The sequence below is a fragment of the Cucumis melo genome, chromosome 7 (genome assembly GCF_025177605.1).
Source record: "Cucumis melo cultivar AY chromosome 7, USDA_Cmelo_AY_1.0, whole genome shotgun sequence".
In the NCBI taxonomy this organism is placed as follows: Eukaryota; Viridiplantae; Streptophyta; class Magnoliopsida; order Cucurbitales; family Cucurbitaceae; genus Cucumis; species Cucumis melo.
The window spans coordinates 16,706,325-16,731,025 of record NC_066863.1 but is presented as its reverse complement, the minus strand read 5'-3'; the positions used below and the strand labels follow the sequence as shown (position 1 = coordinate 16,731,025).

Here is a 24,701-nt window from a genome sequence, read left to right as displayed (position 1 = left end):
GCAAATCTTGAATAGGATAAATTTTGCCTCGGTTTGAACATGCTTTGGTCGCTGAGATTAATCATGTTTTAATAAAGATTTTGTTACTTTCTTTTTGTAAAAATTCCATTCTTGTAAATTCAAGAAAAGATTAATTAATCTTCTTTCTTTTTCAATGATAAGAAACATGGTAATTACCCTGTCCCTTTACTAAACTTGAAAAAAAAAACTTTATTTGAATTACTTGTTGTCACCAATCATTCCTTAATACTTGTTCTTTACTATAATTCAAAAATTACTTCCACAAACCCCCTTCTTTTGTGTTTCTAATTTTCTTTTAGATCTTGAAGCTACTAATCGACCTTGTTTGTGAGTCTTGAAGTTTTGAATCCTAAGTGCTCTCTAGGGTCCGACACCCTTCTTCCCCATACTACTCTCAATTTCCACAAAGGTAAGAAGAATTAAAAAATAACTTTGAAAGGTAAGAAGGGTTAAAAAATAATTTGTAAGGTAAGTGAGGTAATCCCTAGTCTTTTTCTATTCTTGAATTCTTTTATTTTAGACTAGGAATAAATTCTTGTTTTGCATACTTACATCCATAACAACCTATCATTTTGATAACCACTTACCTCAAATAATATCATTTCTTTTATTTTTTTAAAAAGACTCATTTATGTAAATTAATTTTAGATATTTAAAACTTTTTTTTTGTCGTGTTTTCTTTTTCTTTTTTTAGAAAAAAAAAGAAAAGAAAAGAAAAACAATGGTAGAATTTAAAACGTTTTTTTTTCCATGTAGAGAAAATTAATAAAAAAATTATTTTTCAATAAAAACAAAATTTGGGTTATGTGGGCAGCAAGCCTACTGTCTAGAAGTAGAACAGAGTGATGGAGTTGTTCACTGCCATTTGCCATTTCCGTCTTCTTAATCAAAGCTACAACTGCAACCATGGCGTTTTCTCGTAAATGCTCCAATGGAAGCCATCCACATTTGCTTTCAATTGCCATTTTTCTTTAAACCAACACTTCTGAATTGCCATTTCAGAACCAGGACAACCCAACTCCTACACCATCTCCTCCTTGTCAACTTCCTCCTGCTTCCATCTTCCCTTTTTCAGCAAACTTGCTGAATTCTCTCTTTCTGCTTCTTACTCCTTAAATCATGAGTCTCAAGTGGGGCTTCTCTTCACTCACTCATATCCACCTAACCAGAACTCCAATGGCCACCAAATGTGAAGGTCTTGGCCTTGGACGCCTCTTCTCTCATCCAAACGCCGCTACCTTCCCCTCATTTCTTCCTAAAGAGGTCTCTAAAATCAATGACCCTTTAGCCAGAACCATGGCTCGTAAAATCGAGAGGCTACCGGTAAAATCAATTTTTTTTATCTGCCTTTTTATCGAGTGGTTTGACCATGAAATTGTAGTACAGTAATGCACTATGGAATTCACTTTACAAACGTCTGTTTCCTGTAGTGTTTTCAACGAAAAAAAAAAAAAAAAGACAAGCACAGTTTCCGAAATAAATTTCTGCTATGAACTGCGTGTTTATTTTTCCGGACGGCTTTTGACAAGAAAGTTAAGATTCGTTTGAACCGGACTGCAAGATACTTTTCCGTTGTACTGTTGGGATTCAATCAATTACGTTAGATTTTGGAGATGAGTTTTCTCTTGCTTGTGGGTTGATTTCCTTTCCAATCCTGTGTCTTTTCTCTTGTTTATTGAAGATCCTTTGCATTGATTGAGTATATTGTTCTTGAGTGCGACTCTGAATCTCTGATAGCGAACTTCCATAAGCAATGGAATGAGTAACTGCAAATTTAAGTTTCGAAATTGTGAGATGGTTAAGGATTTTTACTTGTTGGAGCTGACCATTTCATGTGCAATTGTTTTCTTCATGGAAGGAAAAAGTGAATGCTGCGAAAGAAGTAGTAGTGTATATTTAGATTTCATTCATCTGAATCTTTAACGGAGTACTAAACTGCGATGTTTCTGACACAATTGGTTTTCTTCATTTTCGCCTGGCACTTCAGTTCTTGGCAGCCCCTAGCCTGCAAAATGATACTAGTCCTTTTTTGCAGATGACATTATTTGAAACTTGCATTATGAGTAGCTGTGTTAAACCAGCAAAAAGAAGTGAGAAGAATCCGGTGGTTCTACTCCATTGCTTCGATAGGTCCGTTATGCAAGTAACACTTATTATTATTGTTGTTATTTTCTTCTTGGTTCTATGTACTGTTTCCATTTGACATAATATGCTGTTTGTTTTTGTCCATGCACACAGTTCTTGTTTGGAATGGAGTTATGCATTTCCTCTGCTTGAAGAGGCTGGTCTAGAAACGTGGGCTGTTGATGTTCTTGGATGGGGCTTTTCTGACTTGGGTGGGTTCAATTTAGAGTAACATTTGGTTATATTTTCTTTTGGCTACTTATATTTTATGAACTCCGAAAACGTTTCTCACATTTGTATGTTTCCTGATTATACTTATACATACTAGATAGTCTTCCACCATGCAATGTCGAAACAAAGCGTTCTCATCTGTACCAGGTAAATCACTGTACCTTTTCCCCTTCGTTTTTGTTTAAGAAAGATTTTTGGTTTTGGTTTTGCAAAGTCTCCATAAATTCACGTGTTCTTAACAGTGCTTATAATTTGGAGAATTATAATTTTTTATGAAGTATTATTCGTTGTTGTACTGATTTGGATTTTGCAACAGTTGTTTTGGGCTATAATTGAATTTTAAATTGGGTTTTAGTTTTGGAAGACCTACATCAAGAGACCAATGGTGTTAGTTGGACCAAGCCTTGGTGCAGCGATCGCAGTTGATTTTGCAGTTAATCATCCGGAAGCTGTAAGTGTAAACTTTCTATCTAACTTAGAGTAATTTAATGATCGTGATCATTTGTGCATGAAGAATCTAAATGACTTAGTCCGAGCTCTCACATTGGACGTTTAACTGAAACGAAATAAAACTGTGTTATTATTGTAAAGGAATTGTTAGAAGGCCCTTACTTTCGTGGCTCTATATTGTACTCTTATAGATTATTTTATTTTCATGGCTCTATGTAGTAGGCTTATATCTCGTTTGTTTACATTCCATTTGTGCTGTAAAATTGAGATGTCTTTTCTTAGATTTTGATACCATATAAAAGCTAACATAGAGTGATTAATCAAGCCTATACACTAGGCTTTTCCTTGAGAAGCTCACTATATCATTCGTAATGGACGTGAGAACCAAAGGCAAAACCTTTCTTTTCTTCGTTCTTTTCAGGTAAAAAGTAGCACTCTTTCGTGCTGGTTGTCAATCCAATCAATCTTCTTTACACACAACAAAGTGTGCCCCCACCTCATTACACAAATTCTAGGGAGCAAAGTAAAAAGAAAGGAATTTCACAACCCTTCAGACCCAGATCCACAAGTTCTTCATAAAAATCAACGTCAAATCACTCACTACACAAATTTCTCACAAAAATAATGCGGCAATTATAGTAAGTAGAGGAATAGGCCTATGGTTTTTCTTTTTCCCTAAAGAGGAGAGAGCAAACAAAAATTGACTTGGAATAAGGTTGGCTGGTCCTGGGTTAACTCTGACCATTGGATCTAGGTTGATAGATCCAAGGGAGGATATAAATTCTAGGAAATTAAGGTGAAAACCAGAAAAGTCATTGTAGCTATGGATCTGGAGTGTTTAAAAGTGAGACATCTATGCGAGGATGTTGGACATGTGGGTCCAAAGACATGCCTTGATGTGAAGAACTCTTTTGTGGAGGTTTCGCATGTGAGTCATAAAGCTTGTCTCTTGGTAACAAAAGGAGATGCATACATAATGTATCAGATACGACGGGTTTTTTCTTTTAACACAGCTCTTATGTCCCATGATGGTCATAGCTATTGAGTTTCGCTGCCATGCATAATGCCTCATCAGCCTACAATGAATATGTGGCCATATAATTGGTCACTATGCCACGTTAGGTAGGATATTTCCTTCTTCTGGTGACAGGTTTCTCATACATCTTTTTAAATAATTAAAAAATGCGTTGGGACCGACATTTTAAAAGGTTCTTTGTCATCAGTTGGTAAGATCGGAAGCCTGCAAACCTCTAAAGTGAACGTTGAAGATAAGGCTGTATTCAAGTCTCCTCGTTAGTTAAAATGTCTTGAGAGGGATTTTTTTAACTTAAGAAGCTTCCAGAGTCCAGACCGTCACGAAGCTCTCTTATAGTCCCATAATCTACCTAAGAAGTCCGCTTTCAACTACTTCCTCTTTTTTTCCTTTTCTTATTTCATTTTCTTTCGTCTTCTTTTCTCCGTAATTATTTTCATTGAAATGGTGTATAATTACAATAGAAGGTTTCAATTTGAGTTACCATTGGACTCTCTTTAGGAGTATATGACCAAAAAAAAAAAAAAAAAAAAAAAGCCTACAAGAAGTCATGTGAAATCCGAGGAAAGAGGTCTAGAGTCATCCCAAGCAAAGATCGAAATATCGTTATTGGTATAGATATCCTATAAATCAAACCTACGTAGATGGATATTCCGGGAAAAACGATCACGGAAATTTATAAAAATATTATGAATTTCTAAGTGAAATTTCAAAACTAGTTTATTTAAGTAATAATCTATGACTTTAAGCATATAAATCATTAATTAGAAGCCAAATATGATTGCTAATGTAATTATAGATAATTAGACCCAAAAATGATTATGAACCGACTATTTCATTATTTAAGTCTAGGTCATAAAAAATGAAGGTCAAATGCACTTCAATTGTAAAAAGATGGCGTAGGAGGTACTAGCCCAACATAATTATAACCATAATTACTATTGTTATAGACATATTATTCATGTCCACATCGACTGTTCAAACTCATCTTCTCCGTTCTTGAAACTAGTCAGTATAAATTTGAGCATCATCATGCACGGATCCTCTACAAATGGAGGTTTTCCTATTGCTCCAATTCTTCGTCCATTGGCTCTATGGTTATGGTTAGAGTCTTGTATGGCATGCGTAAATTGAGATTCTCTGGTGATGGGCTACGTTCTTCGTATTGTTGGCCTCCTTCCGTATTGTCTTGTACTTGATTGCCTCCATCTCCTCCGGCACTACTGTAACTACCACCATAATCATCATCATCGTTACCTTCATTTTCTTGACCTTGGCTTAGTTGACCTTTCCGCTTCGGAAAAAGAAAGGAGAAATACAGTGGCAAGAAAAACTACTTCTGCTTATCTGAAAAACTGTGGTTTACGGCTGCCATTTTCAGACGTACGTTTTTCCTACCTTTTTCCTACTTTTACATAAGGACACGTCGCTATTGCCTTGACTGACCTTGACTTAACTGCTGCTCCTCTAAAGTACTTGTGCGTATGTGGCACACATGAGTCGCTCGAAAGAGTCACCTATCACTACTTGAACTATTACCTCTTCACGTATGACATGTTCAACATCACTGCCTAAATCTTCTGCAACACAACATGTGGATCTGGATTTTCCTGTGCACTAGCAACATGTGGATCTGGATTTCCCTGTGCATCATCGTGATCAGAAATCGTGATTAGAAATTGAGAGAAGAATTTGGAATATGTTGATTTTCAATTTTGGAAATTGAGGGTATGGAATATGTTTGTTTTTGGAAAGATTTATTTGGTTATTTGAGATGGAAAAATGATTGATAATCTCGATGATGATAATTCGAGATGGAAAATGGAAAAGTAGCAGAATATCCATGAAATATTCGTGAAGTATCCACTGTATATCGATGATATATCCAGAAAATCTCGCCGAAATTTCTCCATATATTCACGTTTTTGGAACTTGTCTAGATAATATCCATGAAACAATATATGGGTGATATTTTGGATACATCCGCAATATTTCTCGATTTTCGGGAAGAAAGAAGTTACCCCTAATATCTCTATCGAATACCTGATCATTGATATGCTGCTATTTTTTAAACCTTGATCCCAAGGATCGTTCCAAAAGTACGAATGAGCTACGTTACCTAACACAAAAGATCTTCTCCAACAAAGGCATCCCCTGAGTTTAATCTATTTGTTCTAGCAAATACTTTGTGCCGTACATGTTTTCCTTCTTTAAACTCCAAAGCGATCGAACTCCTTGGGTGGCAAAAACCATCTAACTTCTAACCAAATGAGGCCTAAAATAGATTTAGGGCCTTCTCACATAATATTTCTAACCAGATGCTTGTGTGTTATTGCAGCAATTTCATACCTATTTTATTATTTATATACCAGATTGTGATTTATAATCGGAAATTGAGTGACTAACACCATCCATCAGGATGCTTTCTAATTCATCCTGATAATACATACTTGGCAAATGACTATTAATATTTTTTCTGAAACATAGTCATCAAATTGATAGAAAAGAACTTCTTCGAGCGTTGAAATTCTGGATCTTAAATAATTCAGGGCTCCTAATGGAACTCCGTTGTCTATATATTGTTGATAAGTAATGTCCTATACGCTTTTTAATGATTTCTTTTTGACCTTTCAGTTGTGACTTTTTTAATGATTCTGTTTGACAGGTGGAGAAGCTGGTTTTGATCAATGCTTGTGTGTATAGTAAATGCACCGGACACCCTACAAAACTGCCGAATGTGGTTGCATATGCTGGGGTAAGCCTCAATGGCATACAACTTAGTGCATACCAGTAATTATTATACCGTTTATTTTCTTGCAAATTGAAATTACTATTTAGCAATTTTAAACTAATTTTGGAAGATTGATTTGACGGAGTCCACGACTTTTTAGCTTTTTGCTCTTCTTTACACCAAATGGAAAACAAAATATGACTTAACAACAGAAGACCTAAATGATCCTATATATAGCACTCCTTAAAATCCTCCCTGCGGGCCCCACAGCGCGATCCACCTACAGACTTCTTTTTCAGCACCTTTTCTTTCCAATAACCAACCATCCAATTACCTTTTTAGCCTCCTATTAATTATAGGAGGTCTTACAATACCCCTTGGCTCTAAATTCACCTTGTCCTCAAGGTGAAATGTAGAGAGTTACTGATTCATTTGAAAAATGGATTCCCATGTAGATTCAGCCTCGGGCAACCCTTTCCATTTTACTTGCCACTCGTTAGCTCCTAGTTCTTTGCTCCATCTAATCCCTAGCATTGTTTCTGGCCACAATTGCAATTCAAAATCCTCTGTCAGCATTAGGTGTTGATGCTGCACTCCTTACTATTTCCCAAGTTTCAGCTGTAGCTGTGAAATGTGAAACACGTTATGGATGGCAGCTTCGGGTGGTAATTCCAAATGATAGGCCACTTCACCAATCTCTTTGATTTTATTAGGGCCATAGTACCTTGGTGCAAGTTTCTCACACTTTTTCCTAGCTAAGGAACGTTGCCTATAGGGTCTCAACTTCAATTATACTTCATCTCCCATTTTAAATTTGAGCTCTCTTCTTCTAAGATCAGCCATTTTTTCATTATATTTTGAGCTATGCATAAGTTTTCCTTCAATGGCTAGGTCTCTCTCTTTCAACATGGTTTCTACTTTATTATTTGGGGTTTGTTGATGTCCGTAGGATAGCAAAGGAGGGGGTGGCCTGCCATAAACAGTTTGGAAGGTGGTAGTCTTTGTTGAAGCATCAAAAGTGGTGTTGTACCACAACTCAGCCCAAGGAATGAACTTGTCCCATCTATTTGGCTGTTCATTGCAAAAGCACCTCAAATAGGCCTCCAAGCATCTATTCACTCTCTCAAATTGTCCATTAGTTTGGGGATGGAAAGCAGTGCTCGTCTTTAAGATAGTTCCCATCATAACAAACAATTCCCTCTAAAAATTACTTAGGAAAATCTTATCACGATATGAAATAATTAACTTAGAAATGCCATGTTTCCCAATGACTCTATCAATGAACACCTTCGCTACTTGTTTAGTTGAAAACAGGTGTTTGAGAGTGATGAAGTAGGCATACTTGCTTAACCGATCAACCACTACCATGATGACATTAGCGCCTCCAGGTAAGGGCAATCCCTCTATGAAATCCATGGTCCAATCCTCTAGTATTTTATCTGGAATTAGAAGAGGCTGCAATACTCCTGCTGGTTTTGTGGCTTCATACTTGTTCCTTTGACAAGTATCACATTGTTTCACATACCTTTCGATATCCTTTTTCATGCCCTGCCAGTGTAGTTCCCTACTCATCCTTTTGTAAGTCCTTAGGAAACCCGAATGACCCCCCTAAAATGGAATTATGGAAAGTATGTAGTAGGTTTGGTATGAGGGAGGAAATTTTTTAGATAACAACCCTTCCCTTTTACAATAACCTCCCATTCTCCCATTGATATCTACCCTTCTCTTTGGGATTCTCCTTCAAGTTCTCTATTATTTTCTGCAATTCCTCGTCTTCCTCCACTTCCTTTCCTACCACTTCCATATCAACTATCCCTTGTGTGGCCATGGAGTTCAACTCAAGCGGCTGTTCTATTTTGGATAAGGCATCAGCAGCCTTGTTTTGCAACCTTGGTTGACAGAGGATCTCGAAATTATATCCCTATAGCTTAGTTAACCACTTCTGAAACTAAAGTTGTACCTCCCTTTGTTCAAGTAGAAATTTCAATGCCTTCTGATAAAAAATGATAGTGAACTTCCTACCCAATATATAATGTCTCCACTTCTGCACAATAAGGACCTACGGCCATCAATTCTCTTTCATAGATTGACTTGGCTTGTGCTCTTGAAGAAAGTTTCTGGCTGAAAAAGGCAATTGGATGCCTTTTTTGAGATAGAACAGCCTACAGACCAAATCCTGATGCATCTGTTTCAATTATAAAAGGTAGAGACCAATCCGGTAATGCTAACACTAGTATGGTTGTCATGGCTGCTTTTAACTGTTCAAATGCTACTGTGGCTTCTTCATTCCATTTGAAGGAATTTTTCTGTAGGAGCTTAGTCGAAGGGGCAGAAATTTCTCCATATCCCTTCACAAACCTCCTATAATAGCCAGTTAGGCCTAGGAAACCTCTCAAAAACTTGTCACGTCTTTAGGTTGAGGCCAGCTAACCATGCTTTTGATCTTGTCTTCATCGGCTTCTACTCCTTGCTAGGAAATTTAATGCCCCAAATATTGAATCTTCGAGTGTGCTATCACACACTTCTTTTTGTTGGCAAACAACCTGTTCTCTCTCAAAACTGCAAACACCATTCCCAAATGTTTCTCATGCTCGGTAATATCAGCACTATAAACAAGTATATCATAAAAAAAGACTAATGCACAGCGCCTTAAGAAAGGTTTAAATACCTGGTTCTTTGGGGATTGGAAGGTAGTTGGTGCATTAGTGAGGCTAAAAGGCATGACAAGGAACTCATAATAGCCTTCATGAGTCTTGAAAGCTGTCTTCTCTATGTCTTTTTCCTTCATTCTAATTTGGTGGTACCCAGATTTTAAGTCCAGCTTCGGAAAAACCTTGGCTCTATGTAGCTCATCCAATAATTCTTCAATTATAGGAATGAAAAATTTATTAGAAATGGTTACTTGATTGAGTTTCCTGTAACCCACACAGAACCTCCATTCTCCCTCCTCTTTCTTCACTAGTAAAACTGGACTGGAATAGGGGTTGTGGCTAGGTCTAACCATTCTTGCTTGGAGCATCTTAGTGACCAATTTCTCTATTTCTTCCTTCTAGGCATGACCATACTTATAGGGTCTTACATTAATGGGGTTTTGCTTGGGTAAGGTAAGTATATGGTGATCAATACTTCTCTTAGGAGGTAGTTCTTTTGGGACTTCAAATATGTCATTATATCTTTTCAGCAATGATTTAATCATAGGTAGGTCTTCCTCATCACCCTTGACTCGTGGTTCTTCATCATAATCATCTTCGGATTCCATCTCATAGTATTGCAGTTCTAAGAGAAACCCTTGGTCTTCTTCATCCCAAGCCTTTTCCAAGGTTTTCAAGGAACATTCGGCCTTAATGAGAGTGGGATCCTCTTCTAGAACAACTTGTTTTTCCCCAACCCAAAACGTCATGGTCAAGGATGGCCAATGAACTTTCATGGTACCAATAGAATTTAACCACTGTTCCTTCACTGTTTTCCTTTGATGTGCCCTCATCAACAATGCTCTCTTCTTCATTTACGATGAAAAGCATTAATTCCCTTTTTTCCTTGATGTTGCATCTATGACCGTGGGAGTATTTTTTATTGCATCTAAAACATAGCCCTATGTCTAGCCTAGCACGAAATTCAGCATCCGAGAGCCTTTTTATTGGTGGTTCATAGCTGCCCTTAGTTGGAATAGTAACTTGCTTCATTTGAAATTCTGTTTTCTTGTGAGGCTCTTCTCATTTCCTCCTTTGTTCTTATTGCCCACGCTCTCTCTACTCTTTGGTTCCAGCAATCCCATCTCTTCTCTTGCAAACTTCAAAGCTAAGTTACGATCGTTTACTAATTGTGCTTCTTTCATACATTCCTCCAAGATTTGTGGGTGTCGACTAATGACTTCAGCTTGAAGTGCAGGTTCCTACCAGTCGCAAAAGCATCTCTTAGGACACTTTCAGCCATGTGAGGCAGAGGAGCTGAATAGTTCACAAACTTCTTCACATAATCATTATATGTACCATCTTGTTGTAAACGGATTAGCCTAGTCTCTAAACTCTTTTGCCCGGAATCTTTAAAGAACTCAAACATTCTCCCTTTGAGGTCTTCCCAGGATTCAATCTTTCTCCTATTGTGACTCCATCTATACCAATTAACTTCATCCTGTCCAAAGCTCACCATGGCCACCTTTACTTTTTCTGTCTTGGGTAGGTTTTTGGTTTCGAAGAAATGCTCAGCTCGGTAAACCCATGATTCAGGATTTTCCCCAAACAACATTGGCATTTCTAGTTTCTTGTACTTGCTATGGTCCATGGTCGCTTGGTTCCCTTCATTGGTACCATCAAACACCTCCTTTTTTCCTTTAAGTTTCATCACGAAGTCATCAGAAGTACCAGAATCTTCCCTCTTTTGGTAGCTATGGTTTTCTCTCATTTCTTCGGCTAATCTATCCATAGACTTCTTCATTTCCAGCATCATTTCTTTAAGTCCCAGGACTTCCTTCTCTGATCCTTCCATTCTTTATTCCATCAAGCGTTGAGCCATGGCACGAGTAGTAACCCCCAGTTTTCGAGCTCCGATACCAAGTTGTTAAGATACTTAACAATAAAACACCTTACACACAAACTAATGGCTGAAACAGAGACGATACTCTGCTAGTTATATATTTATATAGCCAAAATAGCATAAAACAGTCGCAAGATGATAAGAAAAACAAGAACAAATAACCATAAAGATCATACCAGCCCTTCACAGTGAGCTGGGAATTTCCCAGAGGCTACGACAGCCTTTACACCAAATGGAAAACAAAATATGACCTAACAACAAAAGACCTAAATGATCCTATATATAGCACTCCTCAAATTCCTCCCCGCGGGCCCCACGGCATGATCCACTGAAGACTTCTTTTTCAGCACCTTTTCTTTTCAATAACTAATTATCCAATTACCTTTCCCCCTCCTTTTATAGGTATTAATTATAGGAGGTCTTACAGAAAGATTCTTTCTATATAATATTTCTTAAAAGTTTTTGTCAACATGAGCATGGCTTGGTGGTCGAAGTATCCCTCACTTGTTTTAACTTTTCACCTAACGTGACATCATATTTTCAAGTAACTAAAGTTTTCTAACTGTTTAATTATCCCGTGAAGAAATATTCCCAGAATCTATTTAAAATAACAAAACACGTTTGCAGATCTGAATTTCCTTTAGCTTCAAATGACATCTAACTGCTTGATTTTGGGAAATGTCTGTCATGATGACAGAGCCTGAAGCCTGTATAGCACTGAGTTATCTTTGAATGAATTGTCAGGTTTCTTTGTTGAAAAGCATCCCATTGCGCCTCATTGCAAATAAGTTAACTTTCAATCGACTTTCTCTAGCTCGAAATCTAGAATGGACTAATGTAAGTTTTTGTTCTGTGCTTTTGAATATGTCAATAAATAAGCATCCCATCAGCATTGAAGTGTCTGAGATGATTCTTTTCCCTGCCTTTGATTTCTTAAATCTTTTTGTTTACAACGCAAACATTTTTAATTCCATTCGTCTGTTGCAGTTTATATTTCATTAAAAAAGGGTAAAGATCCTTTTTGTAATCTTGACTTTGTGTTACCTTTAGACAAGTGTTTGAAATTTGGTCCATCAAATACTTCTTGACCTTCAAAATGTATTTGTCATGAATGTGAAAGTAAGATATTTCTTGTTTAGCTGTGGATTTCATATCTTGTTTAGATGGTGCGTGATGACATGACAATCTTAAGATGTTATTATACTATGGATTAGGTTGGCCGTTTGCACTGTCTACTGCCTTGGTGGGAAGACACAACTGTTAGTTTTATGAACAGTGGAGGTTATAATGTCATTTCCCAGATTAAACAGGTACGCCCATAAATAGCCAGTATGATGCTGCATTTTAACACATTTTTGTATATCTGTCATTAAATTTGAGTTTCTCATAGCTGAAATATTCTGGGACAGTAAATTCAACCTTTCCAATGACAATGGAAAGTAAATCTTGAGCTGACCAATTGATCGGGCATCTGTTCAAAAGAAAGTCACATACTGACCCAAAAACTTGATAGAGCTTACACCTTAACGGTTAACCTTATCTTAAATCACCTTCTGACCCAAAAACTTAAGTTAGTGGGTGAAGGAGAATTTAATATTATATCATTCAGCATTCTCCCTCACTTGTGGGCTTGGAATATGAAGAAGGCCTAAAAAGTAGAAATCAATTTTAATTAGGTAGGAAGCAGAATTTAATATTATATCATTCAGCATTCTCCCTCACTTGTGGGCTTGAAATATGAAGAAGGCCTAAAAAGTAGAAATCAATTTTAATTAGGTAGGAAGCACAAATCTAGAGTTTCTTATAAATTAGGGTTGTTTGGTACCATCTTAAATCACCCATTGACTCGAAAGTTTAAGAAGTAAAGAAAAATTTAATATTATATCATTCAACACCTTGGTTTTTGAATAATAAAGGGTCAAGTCAGAAATAATAAAACTGCTTTTTGGGGTAAATTTTTGCATAGTGTTTGTTGAGAATCCCACGTTGGAAAAATCAAGAGGATTCACACTTCTTATAAAATAGATGAGCTACTCCTCTTATTACCAATTGGTTTTGAGATGGAATCTTGTACAATCAAATAGTGTTTAACTGCAATTTCAAGTAGTTGCAAGTCTCTCCTCCCAAAATTATTTTAAGAAGTGTTAATTGAAACACTAGTTTCGATTTTCGAAACCAGTTTCAAACACTAAAAATGTTTACAGAACCCCCCGAGCCCAGTGGTTTGGGATTCTTAGGTTGAAATGAAAAAGCATGTTTACACACTAAAGACATTTTCAAATAATATCTATAGTTGTAGGTTCACAGAAATAGTAAAACCGATTTTATGGTTAATTTTTCCATGGTGTTTAGCTGCAATTTCAAGTATTGTTGTATGTTAACCACGTCCATTGTTATCTATACTTGAATCAATAGGTCAAGCACAGAGCACTTGTTATTGCTGGCGAAGATGACAGAATTATTCGCTTTAAAGATGTGGTGGTGAGTTCTTATTTTTATTCAACTTAAGATACGGAAAGAAAGTGGCTTTGAAAGAACCTATCTACTCTGTTAAATTACTTAGTTTTGCCATTTGTGATAATGTATCTGTCATCCACGCTTTTGATTGGATTGGGCTTGGTTTTCTAAAAATAAATTTTATATAAGGAGGTCGTTCAGATATCATGGGTCTGACATGGTCAGGGAATAGGACATAAACCCTCTTTAAGGTTATGCTTCGACTATATTGACTCATAATTGTGTAAAATATCCTAAGTTTTTTTACGTCAAATGTTATACATTTAGGTAAAAAGTTAAAAGTTAAACTTGTTAGAGAGGCATATAAGTTGATTCAAACACTTTATTTCTTTAGCTGAGAACCTTTTGTTTTTTATATTTATATCTTACTTCAAATCAATTGTTTGTGTAAATCTTGTTCTGCACTTGAACTTTGTTAGACCTCCAATCATTTACCCCTACAAAAGGAAGCAGTCGGGGAAGGGTATGATGTGAATTACATAGAAGACCAGATTAGGAAATCTGGTCATATTTTGGGTAAAGGCTTTTTGAGGAGAAGATTCCAGGAGCTGGAGAATAACCTTGGGATTTATTTCTATCTTTTCTTTCTTATTTTACTATGCTGTCCATTACTGTACTCTGGATATTTTGTGAACTCATCTGGAATTTATCATCAATAGAATCATAGCTGAGTACTATCTCTGTTTCTCTATTTTTGTTGGAATTTTACTGAGTTATAGGAAAGGAATCCTAACAAATTGGTATCAGAATTGCAACAATCTTGGGGGTGACATAAGCAATGGCGCAAAAACTAGCGAAGGAGAGGTTGGAAACAACAGAAAGAGAGATTAGAGAGCTGAAGGAAATCATTATGGGACTGGCTAAAGGAGTCGAACGGCTGGCCAAAGAGGTTAAGGAGAATAGTGAGTTTGGAACATCCAATTGATCAATCCTCAAGATGAAGGGGAAAATCAAAGAAATGGAAGGGACGATGCCTCGGGACAAGGAATGTCAGATAAAAGTAAGTATAAGAAACTCGAGATGTTCGTCTTCGTAGGAGAGAACTCAGAGTCCCGGGTGTATCGAGCTGAACACTCTTTTGAGATCAATGATTTAACCGAAACTAAGAAGGTGAAGGTGGCTGTCGTGAGTTTTGCACAAGATGAGGTGAATTGGTTCTATTGGAGTAATAATGTAAGGAAGTGACTTCTTGGAAGGACCTCAAGAATTGAATGTTCGAGCACTTCCAACCTATCGGAGAAGGGAGCTCGGGAGCTCAGGAGCTCGTTTGATTTGGATTCAACATGAATGATCCTACGCGGATTATCTAAAGAAGTTTTTGAACTACTTTGCCCCGTTGCCGGAGATGGCAAGGATTATCTTAATGGATGCGTTCTTGATCGGGTTGGAGCCAGAATTTAAAGCATAGGTGATGAGCTGCCACCCAACATCCATAGAGCAATGTAGGAAGGAGGCGCAATTGGTTAATGACCATAAAATAGCCCTGAAATTAGCCCTAAGCGAGTTCGGAGCCCTTGGGATGGGAAAAAAGGTAGCTCAATCAAGTAAACCCACTACTACCAATACTGAACGGGCCGGACCAAAGGGAAATGGGGCTCAAACATGCCACATTACAATACCCATTAAGGGTAATTACGTAAAACGAGAACCCCCCATGAAACATTTATCAATAGCAAATTTAGGGCACAACTCAATAAAGGACTTTGTTTCCGCTGTAACAAACTATACTCGCACGGTCACCAGTGTAAGGTGCGGGATAACCGAGAACTGATGCTATTCATCATGAACGAAGAAGAGGAAAACGAGCTGCTGGCTGACTTGGGAGAGGAGATAGCGAACGTCGACGGAGAAACCTAGGTGGTGGAGTTGAGTTCGATAGAGGAACCGAGGGAGCTTGAGGTGACGCTTTAATCTGTTCTAGGATTTTCAGCGAAGGGAACAATGGAGCTGAGAGACAAGGTAAAGGGGCAAAGTGTGATAGTTTTGATTGACAGCACAACGACCATAATTTTATCCATCATCGACTTGTGGATGAATTGAATGTGCCAATCCTAAAGGAATCGATATTTAGGGTGACTATTGGGAATGGAACAGCTCGAGAGGGTAGAGGCATTTGTAAGAGAGTGGAAGTAGTGCTGCCAGAGTTGACAATTGTGGTTGATATTTCTTAGCAATCAAACTGGGGAAGATGGATGTTATCCCGTATGCAGTGGTTGCTCATGACGGGGTTTATGGCAGTACACTAGCCTCTCAATTTTTATTGAAACAGCACGAAGCAATTTTTGAAGCACCACAAGGGTTAACTCCGAAAAGGTCCACTGACCATCACATTCTGACTGTCGAAGGCCAGCGATCAGTTAATGTTAGGCCATATAATATTGTTAGAATTAGTAGGGTTTTGCCCTATAGTACTTTTGGAAAGAATAATATATAAGATTTTATTTCCTAAATATTTCCTAGATCTTTTCCTTTTTTATTCCTACTGTACTCTATTTATTCTCCCTTTGTACCTATTGTATTCAGTTCATAAGAAAAATAATAAAAACTAAAGTATCGTGGTTTTTCTCCCGGTTCTCGGGTTTTCACGTAAGTCTCGGGTTGTTGTTAATTGCTTTCAATATGGTATCAGAGCAAGGCAATAACGAAACCCTAGAAAATAACCTAGGAGAAACCCAGATCGAAATTGAACTCGTCACTGCTGCCGCGGGGATCGCCGCCGCCATGGAGGAACTGCTCCAGAACCTACAGAAACCGCCGATCTACCCAATGGGAGTGGTTCTGCAGCCGCACGTGCCGCCGCCGTTTCACGTCACCGCCCAGCCCGTTCCCCTCTACGCGCCGTCAGATGTCCAACCGTCAAACCCCTCCGGCCATCCGCATCCTCACGCGTCGCCTATGAGCTCCGGACAACAACCTTTAACCGTAAATCTATCAAATTTGTACAGTAAGCATCCGCTGTACGTTGACTCTTTACAGCAACCGCTGTTTTTTGGTAACGGAATTGATCAACCCCAGAACTGATCGGACATTGAAGCGAGCGAATCTTCGACGCATTCCAGACCAACCGAGTTGCCGATGTATTCCAAGAACCCGGTAACTTCGTTCCCTAATTTACCGTCAAATTATATAACTGGCTCTTTGGGTTCGTTTACAGGGAATTTTTTAGGAGAAAAATTAAATGGTCAAAATTATTTTTCTTGGTCCCAATCAATAAAGATGTTCCTCGAAGGTCGACACCAGTTCGACTTCTTAACTGGAGAGACTGTACGTCCTTCACGAGGAGACGCCTTGGAACGACTCTGGAAATGAGAGGACTCACTTATTCGGTCCATGCTGATTAATAGTATGGAACCACAGATCGGCAAGCCTCTACTATATGCAGCCACAGCAAAAGTTTTGTGAGATACAACTCAGACCCTTTACTCGAAACGACAGAATACCTCTCGGTTATATACACTGCGAAAACAGGTCCATAATTGCAAACAAGGGACCCTAGACGTAACTACCTATTTTAACAAGCTCTCTCTTCTATGGCAAGAGATGGATTTGTGTAGAGAGACAGTTTGGGACACACCAAATGACAGTACACAATATGCTAAACTTGAAGAGGCTGACCGTGTTTATGACTTCCTTGCAGGACTTAATCCTAAATTTGATAATGTTTGTGGTCGTATACTCGGACAAAGACCTCTTCCCTCCCTAATGGAAGTTTGTTTTGAAGTTCGCCTGGAAGAGAATCGCACTAATGCCATGGGTGTATTGACTACCCCTACCATTGACTTCGCTGCCTTTAGCGCTCGGTCCTCAAATCATGACAGTGACAAGAATAATGGGAAGTCAATTCCTGTGTGTGAGCACCGTAAGAAACAATGGCACACCAAGGATCAGTGTTGGAAACTTCGGAACACTTTATATCATATGCCCCATGTGTCGATAATGAAAAAATTCGAATAGCCGATGGCTCTCTAACTTCGATCGCTGGCAAAGGATAAATAGTTCCCTTTGACGGTTTTGCTCTCCAGAATGTTTTGCATGTCCCTAAACTGTTTTACAATTTGTTATCTATAAGCAAGATCACTCGTGAGTTGCATTGTAAAGCTATCTTCTTACCTGAATCAGTTTATTTTCAAGACATGAGCTCGGGGAGGACGATTGGCACTGCCCGGCATAGCAGGGGACTTTACATCCTTGATGATGATACCTCATGTAGTAGTTTGTCTAGGGTTAGTTTACTGTCATTCTACTTTAGCACTTCTGAACAAGACTGTATGTTGTGGCATTTTCGACTGGGCCACCCAAACTTTACATATATGCAATATTTATTTCCCCACCTTTTTTCTAAACTTGATGTCTCTTCTTTATCTTGTGATGTGTGTATCCGGGCTAAACAACATCGAGTCTCTTTTCCCTCACAACCATATAAACCTACACAACCGTTTACCCTCATCCATAGTGACGTTTGGGGTCCTTCCAAGGTCACCACCTCCTCGGGAAAGCGGTGGTTTGTAACTTTCATTGATGACCATACCCGTCTTACCTGGGTCTACCTTATCACAAATAAATCCGAGGTTCCATCCATTTTCCAAAACTTCTATCATACTATCAAAACACAATTTCATACAAAAATTGCAATTCTTCGAAGTGATAATGGTCGGGAATTCCAAAATCATAACCTTAGTGAATTTCTAGCCTCCAAGGGGATTGTTCACCAAACCTCGTGTGCCTACACTCTTCAACAAAATGGCGTGGCCGAACGAAAAAACCGTCACCTTGTGGAAGTAGCCCGTTCACTTATGCTTTCCACTTCCCTTCCATCATACCTGTGGGGAGATGCTATTCTTACAGCTGCTCACTTAATCAATAGAATGCCTTCTCGTATCCTCCACCTTCAGACTCCCTTAGATTGTCTTAAGGAGTCTTACCCCTCTACTCATTTTGTTTCTGAGGTTCCTCTTCGTGTGTTTGGGTGCACCGCTTATGTCCATAATTTCGGCCCTAATCAAACCAAATTTACCCCTCGGGCTCAGGCCTGTGTGTTTGTTGGGTATCCCCTTCACCAACGCGGTTATAAATGTTTTCACCCGCCGTCTAGGAAATACTTTGTCACTATGGACGTTACTTTCTGTGAAAACCGACCCTACTTTCCCGTTAGCCATCTTCAGGGGGAGAGTGTGAGTGAAGAGTCTAACAGCACCTTTGAATTTGTTGAATCTACTCCTATTACCGTGTCTGACATTGATCCTCATCCCATAATCTTACCCACAAACCAAGTTCCTTGGAAAACATATTACAGGAGGAATCTCAGAAAGAAAGTTGGGTCCCCTACTAGTCAACCGCCGGCTCCAGTCCAAGATTTCGAACCTCCTCGAGACCAAGGTATGGAAAACCCTACAAAACCTTGTACTAATAATACGATGAGTGAGAATGACAAGTCTGATGTTGCTGTTCTTGAAAATATGGAAGAAAAGAACCGTGATGATGAGACTGAGGTTAGAATAGAAACCAGTAACGATGAAGCTGAACAGAGTCATACAAGGAAACTTGATGAGTATGATCCCTCTCTTGACATTCCAATTGCATTGAGAAAAGGTACCAGATCATGCACTAAACATCCCATTTGCAACTAAGTTTCCTATGATAATCTCTCTCCACAGTTTAGAGCGTTTACAGCAAGCCTTGACTCTACCATGATGCCGAAAAATATCTACACTGCTCTAGAGTGTCCTGAATGGAAGAATGCTGTTATGGAAGAGATGAAGGCTCTTGAAAAGAATAAAACTTGGGAGATCTGTGTTCTACCGTAGGATGCAAATGGGTATTCTCTCTCAAATACAAAGCAGATGGTACGCTTGATAGACACAAGGCAAGGTTAGTTGCAAAGGGATTCACTCAAACCTATGGTATTGACTATTCAGAAACTTTTTCTCCAGTTGCTAAATTGAATACTGTTAGAGTCCTGCTATCTGTTGCTGTGAACAAAGATTGGCCTCTATACCAGTTGGATGTTAAGAATGGTTTTTTGAATGGAGACCTTGTGGAGGAAGTCTACATGAGCCCCCGCCAGGATTTGAAGCTCAATTTGGTCAGCATGTGTGTAAACTTCAAAAATCCCTATATGGTCTGAAACAGTCTCCAAGAGCATGGTTTGACAGATTCACTACCTTTGTCAAGTCCCAAGGATACAGTCAAGGGCACTCTGACCATACTTTATTTACAAAGGCTTCCAAGACAGGGAAGATTGTTATTCTAATAGTTTATGTGGATGACATTGTTTTGACTGAAGATGATCAAACAGAAATCAGTCAACTAAAGCAGAGAATGGGTGATGAATTTGAAATCAAAGATTTGGGAAATCTGAAATATTTCCTTGGAATGGAGGTGGCCAGATCTAAAGAAGGTATTCCCGTGTCTCAGAGAAAATACACCCTTGATTTGCTAACCGAGATAGGTATGTTGGGATGTCGTCCTGCTGATACTTCTATTGAATTCAATTGTAAACTAGGAAACTCTGATGATCAAGTTCCAGTTGATTAAGAACAATATCAGCGCCTTGTAGGTAAATTAATTTACTTATCCCATACTCGTCCTGATATTTCCTTTGCTGTGAGTGTTGTCAGCCAGTTTATGCAAGCTCCCTATAAGAAACATATGGAAGCTGTTAACAGAATCCTGAGATACTTGAAAAATACACCTGGTAAAGGGTTGATGTTTAGAAAAACAAATAGAAAGACCATTGAGGCATATACTGACTTAGATTGGGCAGGATCTGTTATTGACAGAAAGTGTACGTCCGGTTATTGTACCTTTGTTTGGGGCAATCTTGTAACTTGGTGGAGTAAGAAGCAGTTGTGGCCAGAAGCAGTGCTGAGGCTGAATACAGAGCTATGAGTCTGGGAATATGTGAGGAAATTTGGCTCCAGAAAGTCTTGTCAGATCTTCATCAGGAATGTGAGACACCATTGAAGCTTTTTTGTGATAATAAAGCCGCTACTAGTATTGCTAACAATCCAATTCAACATGATAGAACTAAACATGTTGAAATTGATCGGCATTTCATCAAAGAAAGACTTGACAGTGGAAGCATATGCATTCTGTACATTCCTTCAAGCCAACAGATTGCTGATGTTTTTACCAAGGGGCTTCTCAGACCACACTTCGACCTTTGCGTTAGCAAGTTGGGACTCATTGATATTTACGTCCCAACTTGAGGGGGAGTGTTAGAATTAGTAGGGTTTTGCCCTAGAGTACTTTTGGAAAGAATAATATATAAGATTTTATTTCCTAAATATTTCCTAGATCTTTTCCTTTTTTATTTCTATTGTACTCTATTTATTCTCCCTTTGTACCTATTGTATTCAGTTCACAAGAAAAATAATAAAAACTAAAGTATCGTGGTTTTTCTCCCGGTTCTCGGGTTTCCACGTAAGTCTCGGGTTGTTAATTGCTTTCAATAAATATGAATATGTGCAAAAGGTCAAAATTGAGAGGCTAGTGATGGAGATGCTTCAAGTTGGGATCATACGTCCAAGTCGTAGTCCAGATTCGAGTCCCATGCTTTTAGTAAAGAAAGAGGATGGGGATGGAGATTTTGTGTTGACTATCGCAAGCTTAACCAAGTAACTAACAACAGCGGACAAGTTTCCCATACCGGGCATTAAGAAACTACGAGTTTAATTACATGGAGCAGCAGTCTTTTCGATGATCTATGGTCTGGGTACCATCAAATTCAGTTGAACGAGAGCGACATTGAGAAGACGACTTTCCGAACCATGAGGGCCATTATGACTTTCTAGTTATGTTGTTCGGGTTAACCAATGCACCAGCCACGTTCCAATTGCTTATGAATAAGGTATTTTGCCTCTTTCTAAGGCACTTTGTGCTGGTCTTTTTTAAATGATATATTGGTCTATAGTACAGACATTACAAAACACGAGAAGCATCTTGGAGTGGTTTTTAATATTCTTAGACAACCAGCTGAGCGCCAACCGAAAAAAGTGTGTTTTTGGACATACACGAACTCAATAGCAATGAAAAATTGGCCATAGTCGAAAGATGTGATGGAGTTGGGGGGTTCTTGGGCTTAACTGGGTACTATAGGAGATCTGTAAAAGGGTATGGTGATATTGCAGCCCTATTGTGACTAAACTCTTGCAAAAGAAAGCTTTCAGATTGAATGAGGTAGCAGCGGAAGCGTTTGAAAGATTGAAACAAGCCATGGTAACGGTTCCGGTTTTGGCTCTACCTGATTTCGCCCTGCCGTTTACCATTGAAACAAATGCTTATGGAGTGGGGTTAGGTGCAGTTTTGAGTCAAACCGTGAGGCCCGTCGCTTATTACAGCCATAAATTGTCAGCTCAGGCGCAAATGAAATCCATATACGAGAGGAGTTAATGGCAGTAGTTTTGGTAGTGCAGAAGTGGTGCCACTACTTGTTGGAGAGGAAATTCACCGTGATCTCGGACCAGAAAGCCTTTAAGTTTCTCTTTGAGCAAAGGGAGGTTCAACCACAATTCCAAAGGTGGTTAACCAAGTTATTGTGGTACGACTTTGAGATTTTATATCAGCCTAGACTTCAAAACAAAGCAGCGAATGTCCTGTCACGAGTGTCCCACTCGGTTGAATTGACTATGATAATTACACCAAGAATAGTTGAGGTGGAGATTATGCTGGAAGAACTGTGGAAAGATGAGGAGTTACAGAAGATAACAGAAATGTTGATAGAGGATCCCTTAGGGAAACCTAATTAACAATGGGTTAACCAGAGGTTGCTATACAAGGGAAGATATAATCCCTATTGCACACTTTCCACAATTATGTTTTGGGAGGGCATTATGGTTTTTTTAAAACTTACAAAAGAATGAGTTGTGAATCATATTGGGTAGGGATGTAAAATGATGTCAAGAAGTATGTGGAGCAATGTGAGATTGTCGAAGAAACAAAACAGAGGCCACGATAACCGCAAGTCTCCTACAGCTGTTGCCATTACCTGAGTTGATATTGGAAGACTGGACGATGGATTTTATAGAGGGGTTATCGAAGGCAGGGGGCTTTGACTCCATTATGGTTATAGTTGACAGATTGAGCAAGTTTGCTCACTTCATCACCCTCAAACACCCGTTTACTGCAAAGCAAGTGGCAGAAGTTTTCATTGAGCGAGTAGTGGGTGAACACGGGATTATGAAATCAATCATCACTGACCGTTAAAAAATATTTCTATGTAGTTTTTGGAAAAAGTTCTTAGTCATGGATACAGTCCTTCAGAGAAGTACAACTTTTCACACTCAAACAGAGGGACAAATGAAGAGGGTCAATCATTGTTTGGAAACTTTACAACTTTTCACACTCAAACAGACGGACAAACGAAGAGGGTCAATCATTGTTTGGAAACTTACCTCCGTTGTTTTTGCAAGGAGCAACCAACCAAGTGGAATAAGTGTATTCCTTGGGCAAAACTATGGTACAACATCATGCTTCATGCATTGGCAAAGACCACCCTGTTCCAAATGGTCTTTGGGAGAACTCCACCCCCATTAGTGTCTTATGGACATAAGAAGATGGCCAATAATAGCGCAAAACAGCTGCTGATGGAAAGGGACTTGGTGATTAATGCTCTAGAGGAAAATTAGGTGATAGCCCAAAATAAAATGAAGAAACAGGCTAATTTACATTGAAGAGAGTTGAAATTTAAGGTAGGAGATAAAGTATATTTAATGTTAAGGCCATATGGCCAACGTTCTTTACCATGGAAGAACAAAAAATTAGCACCTAAGTTTTATGGGTCTCACAAAATGACTGAATCCATTGGGAAAGTGGCATATAGATTGGACCTCCCTTCCAACGCTTCAATTCACAATGTTTTCCACATTTCTCAACTAAAACTTAAGTTGGGACAGACCCATAAAGTGCAGCACCTACCACCGGCCTTAACCGAAGAACTTGAGCTGCAAATGATACCCGAGACAGTCTTGGGAGTTCGATGGAGTAGTGAATTGGAGGCCTATGAGTGGCTGGTTAAGCGGAAAGGATGTCTAGAAAGTGAGGCTACGTGGGAATCGACTTATTTGATGAATCAAAAGGTGCAGTTCGAGCTGAGCGGTATTGTTAGCGCTCTAATCATTTACACCTAACCTAGGGTGGGGGGAGGTTCTTGGGGGGATCCACCCCTGAAGAGGTGAAGAGGTATATAAGGAATGTTTTGGGGATTAGCAAATTAGGTCATATTTTGGATAAAGGCTGCTGAGGCTTTTGAGGAGAAGATTTCAGCTTGCTCGAAAGAACTGGAGAATAACCTTGCCATTTATTTCTGTCTTTTCTTTCTTATTTTAATGTGCTGTCCTTTAGTGTATTATGTGGATATTTTGTGAACTCATGGAATTTATCATCAATGTCTATTTCTCTATTTTTGTTGGGATTTTACCTAGTTTCAGGAAAGGAATCCTATCGAACTTCCATTCTTATTTCATGGTTCTTTAGTTTTAGACTTTTTGTCCTAAAATTTGCATGAAAATTCAGTTGAATCATTGTTGTGATTAAACTTGATATAGGGATGGAACTTCTTATTATCTAATGAATAGATGGCTACATAAATGAGTATTTGAAGCCACGTAGTTGTTTGGAATTCAAACTTTTATACAGGCTTATCTTCTTTTTTTAAAATGATTATTGTAGCTGATTGGAACTTGTTTCTTTCATCGAGTTTTGTTTCGTGGGCTTGGCTTTTTTGGCGTCATTTTTCATTTCCCAGGAGTAATGAGAATCTGTGAGTGATATTTGTTTTTATTGATTTTGCAGAGGCTTCATTGTGAGCTACCAAATGCAGTAATGCGAGTAATTACTGATAGTGGCCATCTTCCCCATGTTGACAGTCCTGCTTCTGTTTCAAAGCTTATTACACATTTTGTGTTACATGATTGCTGCTAGAAATTCTTTACACGTCTAAAACATCCAATTAGACACACGCATAATATATATATATATATTACACATTTTATGTTATAAGAAATATTCTAAGTGGTTCCTAAATTTTGTTGACTCATATAAAGACTAATTTTAAAATCAGTA

General features: G+C 38.5%; 1 protein-coding gene and 1 long non-coding RNA gene across 3 annotated transcripts; one reads left to right on the top strand and one right to left on the bottom strand.

The window, feature by feature from the left end:
• Positions 1 to 835: 835 nt before the first annotated feature.
• LOC103499127 (uncharacterized) lies at positions 836 to 24,662 on the top strand. 2 transcript variants are annotated; one of them, XM_008462029.3, is made up of 10 exons: positions 836 to 1,344; positions 2,057 to 2,151; positions 2,260 to 2,357; positions 2,474 to 2,523; positions 2,732 to 2,827; positions 6,525 to 6,614; positions 11,868 to 11,960; positions 12,338 to 12,433; positions 13,539 to 13,604; positions 24,432 to 24,662. In XM_008462029.3, exons 1-10 carry the CDS (start codon positions 1,141 to 1,143, stop codon positions 24,558 to 24,560), a joined length of 1,017 nt encoding a protein of 338 aa, XP_008460251.1. In that variant the 5' UTR covers positions 836 to 1,140; the 3' UTR covers positions 24,561 to 24,662. The 2 variants fall into 2 exon arrangements, with proteins under 2 accessions (XP_008460251.1, XP_050943646.1); XM_051087689.1 differs by lacking the exon at positions 11,868 to 11,960.
• On the bottom strand, positions 4,767 to 6,173 carry LOC127150285 (uncharacterized). The gene is made up of 2 exons (XR_007822522.1): positions 5,979 to 6,173; positions 4,767 to 5,502 (listed from the first exon to the last, which is right to left on the bottom strand). It is a non-coding gene; the product is annotated as an uncharacterized LOC127150285 (long non-coding RNA).
• Positions 24,663 to 24,701: the final 39 nt, after the last annotated feature.

What these genes read in the sequence shown, in the direction of transcription:
- LOC103499127 (XM_008462029.3), top strand. Translation starts at nt 1,141, where the DNA reads ATGAGTCTCAAGTGGGGCTTCTCTTCACTCACTCATATCCACCTAACC. An exon ending in CTACTCCATTGCTTCGATAG is followed by an intron (nt 2,152 to 2,259) that starts GTCCGTTATGCA and finishes CCATGCACACAG; the next exon opens with TTCTTGTTTGGAATGGAGTT. An exon ending in AGCGTTCTCATCTGTACCAG is followed by an intron (nt 2,524 to 2,731) that starts GTAAATCACTGT and finishes ATTGGGTTTTAG; the next exon opens with TTTTGGAAGACCTACATCAA.